Genomic DNA, 8,547 nt, shown 5'->3' on the forward strand with positions numbered 1-8,547 from the left:
GACGTAACATTTCCATCACACGCTTGAGGAATTCGGCCAATCACAACGCACTGGATAGCTGGCCAATCAGAGAACACCTCGCTTTTTCAGACCGATGAGCTTTGTAAAAATCGATGCGTTTCAGAAAGGCGGGGCATAGAGGAGAAACAATAATGTACAGTATGTGGAAAATAATGTGTTTTTTGAACCTTAACCCGCATAAACACATTTCATTACACCAAATACACAAAATAATGTTCTTTTTAGCAGCATCATATGACCCCTTTAAGGAAATTTAAATAATAGTAGGAATAAACAGAGGTTGAATGATATATAGCATTGGCATAGCACCGTCTTTAGGTACTGCAATCTACACTACAAACGTTTGAGGTAAGTACGTTTTTATAATTGTTAATTATTTTATTTAGCAAGGACATATTAAATTGGTCAAATGTGACAGTAAAAACATTTATTATATTATTACAAATTAATAGTGTTCTTTTGAACTTTCTATTCATTAAAGGATCCTGAAAAAAAACTGTCTCACAGTTGATAACAATACAAAATGTTTCTTGTGCAGGAAATCAACATATTAGAACTTCATAAATAATGGCTGCTGAAAATTCAGCTTTGTCATCACAGGAATAAGTGACATTTTAAAATGTATTATTATAGAAAACAATAATATAACTTTTTTTACAGCACTTCCTATAATAGAAAAAAATCCTAAGGAAAAAAGGGGGGAAACTATTTCTTTTTTATTTTCTATATTGTTGGCTTTTACTATAATTTGTGATATTCTTCATTTGTTAGGAAGAAAGCATCTGCTAATGACTATAAATGTACGGTGGCCCTCTTGTGGCTATGCCAAGGAACAACAATAACAATGGCCAAAACTAACATTATCTCAAACTGAGTGATATTGATAAATTCTTATAAAAAGACTAACTCAATTCTAACTCAATTCTTGTATAAAGTCGACTGAAAATTTATGATAATATTCAATTAAATTTTCCTTCTGAAAATAATACTTGATTATGTTTATTATTATAAAACTTAACTATTTACTGAATATTCCTGTTGACTCCCTATTTTATAAAAGCAATGAGCCATGAGATTTACAGTCATTTTTACAGTACAGGTACAACCCAACGTTTTTGTTAAGTTGGTGGTAACTGATTTTCCAAACCAATTATAATTTTAGATATTACATGAATATGATCATGTGAATTTAAATTCTAAAATTCATATAGATTCCTCCATGGCCATGTACATAAATTCACATAGATTTATCCATGGCCATGTACATAAATTCAATATGCATACCATATTCAAAGTGTTCCGGCCGACAGCACCTGCAGGTCGCACCCCTCGTGGTCCCTGTTCAAACACGGCCCCATCATCTCTCCGTATGGAGCTCAACCAGCCCCCACATCTCCCAGATTTCTCCAGCAGTACGATCTACATCAGCAGAGGTGGAGTGTGGTGTACAGTGTTAGAGGACATTTGTTATTATTTTGACTTAAAATGTGTGCTGCTGACCTTCATTACTAATGTAGCAATGAAAGCAGATCTACTGAATCAAAATTTCACATTAAAAACCGGCAACAGCTTCAGCAGCAAATTAATGACCTTCATTGCTTCATCAATGATTACAAGCTGTCTAGATCCCGAGGCTTCAAAGCAGCTCTGAACCATGAGAAATGCAGCAGGGAAAGTTTATTTGCTTTTTAGGAAAGTTGAGTCTGTGGTGGTAAATTAACGGTTTTCAATTTTGACCCCAAAATTATTATTCTTGTGTACAAATTAAAATATGAAAATGAAGTTAAGAAGTTCAACTAAATGTTCTACATGAATTCATTATGCGACAAGAGGCTCTTGGCATGAGAAGAACCCTGATCTAAATGATAAAAACACTAGACACAGTAAAAGGTGGATTAAATTTTGAAGAGCCATTTATCTTAACATTTATAACTACCCCACTGTTTAAAAGTTTGGGGACAGTAAGATTTTTTGAAAAGAAATTACTTTAAAAAAAAAAAACTTTTTTATGCTTTTATTCTGCAAGAATCGGTGACAGTGAAGACATTAATAATGTTACAAAATATTAGAATAACATTTGAATGATTTCTGACACAGAAGACTGGACTAACAGCTGCTTAAAATTCAGTTTTACCATCACAGTAATAAATTCTATTTTAAAATACAATAACATAGAAAAGACTATTTATAATATTGTAATAATATTTCACAGTATTAATGTTTGGTGTATTTTTGATCAAATAAATGCAGCCTTATAGTGAGCATAATAGACATCTTTCAAAAACAAGAATCTTACCAATATCAAACTTTTAAATGGTAGTATGAATGCAGATTGACTAAAGATTTTACGGAAATTATAAGTGGATACTGTACCTTGGAAACATTAGGACTCTTGCTCAGATGATGACAGGCCGACAGACCCCCAATCCCCCCACCAAGCACTGCTACGACCTTCTGCATTCAGCTCCAAACACTACCACACCTGCAACAAGACTGACCAAAGTCTAAAACGACAAAGAGCGATCAGCGAGTTCATGAGTAAATAATATAACAAGTATTATTATACTAAAGCTACCGATAAAGCATGTAACCTGTCCTTTCCTGATCCAAGAAAGAAAATAAACATTAAAGCTGAGCCAAATTCAGCTACTTGGTCATAATGGATACTGAACGCATCTCTGACAGTTAACTAGACTTGAAAGATAATAATTAGGAAGGAGGGTGTTCAACAATTGTGTGGTGCCCAGTGGGCTCAGATGGGAGTGACAGGGTGGTGGCCCCTGATAAGGTGACTCTGCTGTCATTTATCATATTCAAACAAAAGAGGGAAGAAAAATGTTGTCCTCCAATACCAACTGGCAATTATCTGTTAACTGGACAGAGTTAAACTTAAATCTTAACATATAAATATATATGTCGAGTGACAAAAATATATTGAGGCAAGTCTGACAGCATATTTTACATGATGGTAACATCAGAGTCTCATTATAAAACAGAAACACGACAATACATCCTGAAAATAACACGTATTTCTTGTAGCTACTTAGAAAGATAAGACAAATAAAAAATGAATGACAATGTTTGCAGACTTTCTGACATACTTCACTTTCCTTTGCTGACATAGAGTATAAACAGGAAGACAAAATGTGGAAACGTTTGCCTAAAACCCAAAACAAATGCTAACTTAATAAATATAAATGACATTCATAAAAATTGAGTAAAAGCATTTTTACCTGCATATAATTGTATAATTTGGACAACACGGCTTCTGCTGTTAGTTACACAAGCGTCTTGTGTAGTAGTGAAGCGACAAGCGAGCGGCAACAGTAAAGAGAAAAGAGTACGAGTGTGTCAAAATAAAAGTCCCATCCCGTTTCTGTACTTGTTTGTATATTTACTCAGCATGTAATGGAATACTCAACCACTAGATGACAGAAAAGACCATGCCATTTTCCTAGGATAATAAGTAACCGTTTTCTTGCCTTTTACTAAATCGTCTTTTTCAGTTCAAATGACTGCCACAGATGTGTTGCATTTTGTCATGTCTAAACACAAAGCGCAAATATATAATATATATACATTTGACATACATGTATGACATACATTATACATTTGTCTCATATAGATTTTGGAGTCTTGTATTAAAAATATACCTCTTTTTATTTATTGCACTTTTTAAATAATATTTTAATAAAAATTGAACACATATTTGCTGCTTTTTACTTATTTATTGCTATTCTTATACTTATTACAACTAGGTTGGCAAAATACACTTTTGCATCATGGTGGACTGTGGGTGATTTTCAGTTTAATAATTAGACCCCCACTAGTTACATTAATTGTAGAGAATATTAATGTTTTTCTGTGATCTATGAAATACAAATATGTAAAAAAGAGAAAATGTGAGAAACAAAACTCTGACACAGAGTGTGTGTGTATTACGTTTCACTAGCAGGCCATACTGTCTTTGTGTCACTGAGAAGCTAATGGACCGTGCTAATTTAATCCCATGTGACACAAAGAGGCCCTAGAGCTCCCTGCGGTTCAAGAGACGGCCCTGTTGCTTTTGGTATTGCGGAGGCCCCTCTGACCACATGTCGTTGTTCTTCACACTCACACATACCTCGGCTCTGGGGTTGTAGGGGTACTTACCATAATAAAGAACTTGTCTTGAGCTGTGTAAGAACTTCATAGATGCTGTTACCCAAAACACATCACTTCATAAATGGAGATCAGGTTCGGCAGATTGGTCGCATTTTGTGAGCATGTGGAAAGTAGCTTGGTAAATGAAGTCCTCATGCAGTGGACCTGCTTTGAATTTTAATTCAATCATGTAAAGCTCTTTTAAATTTCATAAACAAATTTTTCATGGATTGTCTTCTGTGTTTTCTTGCAGGCTTTTAGTGTGTCACACACTTCGCACTGGACCATGTGGTAGCGTTCATTCGTTTTCTCAACCTGTTTACCACGCTATAAATTACAAAAAGTGCATGAGTGCAAAAACAAGAGGTGATCTGTTTAAAAGTCTGATTTATTGTTTGCAGAAAAAGGTTTTCTAAACAATCTGCCGATGATCAATTCCCAAGGGATGTTAATTCTTCTTAGCTCAGCGATCATCTTATTTGGAGAAACATTCGCTGTGCATTTCATGCATTATGGTACAGTGCTTTTAATTAGTATTAAGAGAATGGCTTCTCCTGATCTAATTACATTCAGCTGATACTACATATTAACTATCTGAGCACCATTTTATTAAGATAGTATAAAAGTCTCAATTTTTACAGTGTTGATCAAGCACCACGAGGACAACTAAAGCATGACTCCTTATGCTGGTCATAGTCTCTGCTCAGAGTGCATGGCATGTCCTTGCGAGGTCCTCCTGTGGATGATTGCAGGCAGTGAGCGTGTGCTGATGGGCCTGTAGAAGGGAGACTCATACACACAATATTTACAGTCCTCCCATCTCACCCTGTGCTTTACCCTGCCGTGCGCTGGCGATTTGGCCACTTTATGGAGGAACACGTCATAGTGGACTAACGGTTTGGACTTGGGTAGGATTTTGGCATTTTTGGGAAGGTGAAGCTCCATGTCAATTGTCATTCGTCCCTGGAAAGAGAAGACATGCATAGACAGGTGCACAAAGCACATTTCCATTGGTACACAATATAAGCAATACATGACCATCTTTCCTCCAATCAAATTAGTGTATAGTTTATAAGTGAATCATGAAATTCATCATGAAAGCTGTTAAAAACGTCACATTTCATGCCAAAAAAAACAACAACAACATAGAAATGATAAAAATGTTAAGTTATATTTTGCTTTAGGAAATTCTATTTTATGATCATCAAGATTTATTTAGACATTTATATATTTATTGTACCATATTTCAATATGTGTAAAATCTTATTTCAATGTAAATATACATGATATATATATACTGTGTATATATATATACTGTGTATATATATATATATATATATATATATTAATTTATCTAATTTAAATATATTCACAATGTATACATACATTATTTTCATTACAGTTCTCATTATATTCTGTGTAATTTAACTAATAAATAAATAAATAAAGTTAGCATAACAAAAATTTTTAAATGACTACATAATAAATAAAATAAAAGAATAAAACAATTGTCTGGATGCATTACAATAATGAGAACTGCCAGAAAAAAATAAAGTATTATTTTTATATATTTAGATTTTAGGGTGAAATGTGGCCTAGACGTGTTTCTGTGAGATTTACTCTCCTGCAACTGCACCTGCTATTTTAGACCTCACGTGCTGTTCAACATCAAAAGGACGGACCAAACTCAGCAGGACAAATCGCACTTGGGGAAAAGGGGGGTGTGGGAGTATTTTTAGCTTTTGGGCCATAATCTATCAGGCCCATTTCCATTATAAAGGCTTCTCAGCCCACATTCCAAAGGCCTCATTAATAATCTTAAGCATTCCTTATTAGTTCAGCGTGTTCTGATGAACCCACACAATCTAAATCCCCTAAACCAATGCGGTGAGTGTGTGTGCGTGCGTACGTGCGTGCGTGCGTGCGCGCGCACATGTGTCCTCGTATTTCTAATGGCCAATGGCTGAACTCTGTCTGAGATCTGTATGTCATCGTTCCACCGTCTCTGTAGCCAATGGGGAAGCAGGGATGCTGCATCCATGTACCCATGTTGGTGGAGGCGGATGTTTCCACACCTCAGTATGAAATGTTCTCTCTCATACAGAACTTGACGCAGAGGATAAAACTGATTCATTTATAATATACATACTGAGTTAAATATGTGCCAGCTGGAAAACTGTTTTCTGTCACATTTAGGTCAAGCGTTCTGGGTGTAAAGAAACAACGAGAATTGAAAGGAAATTTTGAAACAGCTTATGATGTAGTGCACTTCTGATTCTACAGTACAGTCTATAGTTTGTTTAGTGGCCCCAAAAGCATTTGGATACTTAGGCCTTATTTTAATTCAGAAATGCCATTGCATTAGATATAACAAACCAAATGTCATCTGAAAACACATGATTTCTGACCTTTTGTCAGATCTAACTTGACTATTTGTGCAATTTTTCTTAAACAGCTGGTCCAAAGGTCATTTTTATTTTCATTTTACGTATGAAGTCAGTTACCCTCAGGTTCACACAGGTGTAATTCATTGCATGAATAATGTGCATGATAAAACTAATGTATGAAATCCCAAAATAAGAAAAAAATATTATACATAATTATAAATATACAAATACATTAATATAATATAATATAATATAATATAATATAATATAATATAATATAATATAATATAATATAATATAATATAATATAATATAATATAATATAATATAATATAATATAATATAATATAATATAATATAATATAATATAATATAATATAATATAATATAATATAATATAATGCGATGTGTGTTTATATTTAATTCAATATAATATAATATAATATAAAAAAATATGCATAAATATGTATATGTATAATAATAAGGCATAATATAATATAATATAATATAATATAATATAATGCGATGTGTGTTTATATTTAATTCAATATAATATAATATAATATAAAAAAATATGCATAAATATGTATATGTATAATAATAAGGCAAATTATATATATATCCTCCACCCTCTCAGTTTTCAGCACTGGACACAAACACTGCTACTGACATTCTTTGCTCCACTCTAACATCTTGCTTATATAGCAGTACTGTCTACCTCTGACGCAATCCATTAATAGGAGAGGGAGTGTCTTTTTTTAATTACGCTCATTTGGTATGACTCCACAGCTGGATTGGACCGGCAGATCAGCGTTATTAATTAGTTCTCCTCCTTCTCTGCAAGTGTCTCCACTACTAAAACAACATACTACCACAACAAAATTAACAATTTGACAACAAATTAACAACTTATTAATGCTTTTCAAAACCTTTTCTTCTCTTCTTTGTCCTCCTCCACCCCCTCCTTCATCAACTCATACTGCTGATGACTTTGCAATATTCTTCATAAATAAAACAAGAACCATCAGCGACCAATTCTCCACACCACAAACTGACAAAAACTTCATAACCACAAATACTCCTTCTCTCTCCTCCTTCTCTCCACTCTCGGAGGCAGACGTTTCTAAACTTATCCTTTCCAATCATCCTACTACCTGTCTGCTTGATCCTATCCCCACTCACCTCCTTCAGGCCATTTCTTCTTCAGTTATACCCGTGCTCACTCACATTATCAACGCCTCTCTTCACTTTGGTACATTTCCCACAGCATTCATGCAGGCTTGGGTAACCCCACTGCTAAAGAAACCCTCTCTAAATCCAGCACTTTTAGAAAACTACAGACCGGTATCCTTTCTTACGTTCATTGCAAAGACACTTGAGCGAGTTGTGTTCAACCAACTCTCTATGTTTCTTGCACAGAACAACCTCATGGACAGCAACCAATCTGGCTTCAAAAGCTGCCACTCAACTGAGACTGCACTGATCTCGGTTACTGAAGCCCTGAGGCTGGCAAGAGCAGCTTCTAAATCCTCAGTACTCATCTTGCTGGATCTTTATGCTGCTTTTGACACAGTTAACCACCAGATCCTCCTGTCCACCCTCATGAAGATGGGCATCTCAGGAACCGCACTCCAGTGGTTCAAGTCTTACTTCTCTGGTAGGTCCTTCAGGGTGTCTTGGAGGGGTGAAGTTTCTAAGTCACAACTTCTTGCTACTGGGGTTCCTCAAGGCTCAGTGCTTGAACCACTTCTCTTCTCTATCTACATGTCATCTTTAGGATCTGTCATTCAGAAGCATGGCTTTTCCTATCATTGCTATGCTGATGACACTCAACTCTACTTCTCATTCCAACCAGATGATCTGACAGTAGCTGTTCGCATTGCAGCCTGTCTGACAGACATTTCTGGCTGGATGAAGGATCATTCCCTTCAACTCAACTTTGCTAAGACAGAACTGCTCGTGGTCTCAGCCAACCCAGCACTTCATCACAACCTCT

The 8,547-nt window shown here is 35.0% G+C and overlaps 1 protein-coding gene across 3 annotated transcripts in view; it reads right to left on the reverse strand.

Moving 5' to 3' along the window:
• LOC107666759 (protoporphyrinogen oxidase-like) overlaps positions 1-3,336 on the reverse strand; it is a 16,853-nt gene extending 13,517 nt beyond the window's left edge. For all 3 annotated transcript variants that reach the window (XM_016458192.1, XM_016458191.1, XM_016458193.1), the window contains exons 1-3: positions 3,255-3,336; positions 2,395-2,525; positions 1,306-1,440 (exon numbers count right to left, since the gene is read on the reverse strand). In XM_016458192.1, coding sequence (XP_016313678.1) covers positions 1,306-1,440; positions 2,395-2,481 — 222 coding nt within the window. In that variant the 5' untranslated portion in view covers positions 2,482-2,525; positions 3,255-3,336. The remainder of the gene's footprint in view (positions 1-1,305; positions 1,441-2,394; positions 2,526-3,254) is intronic.
• Positions 3,337-8,547: the final 5,211 nt, after the last annotated feature.

Source organism: Sinocyclocheilus anshuiensis, unplaced genomic scaffold (assembly GCF_001515605.1).
Source record: "Sinocyclocheilus anshuiensis isolate Anshui unplaced genomic scaffold, SAMN03320099.WGS_v1.1 scaffold267, whole genome shotgun sequence".
In the NCBI taxonomy this organism is placed as follows: domain Eukaryota; kingdom Metazoa; phylum Chordata; class Actinopteri; order Cypriniformes; family Cyprinidae; genus Sinocyclocheilus; species Sinocyclocheilus anshuiensis.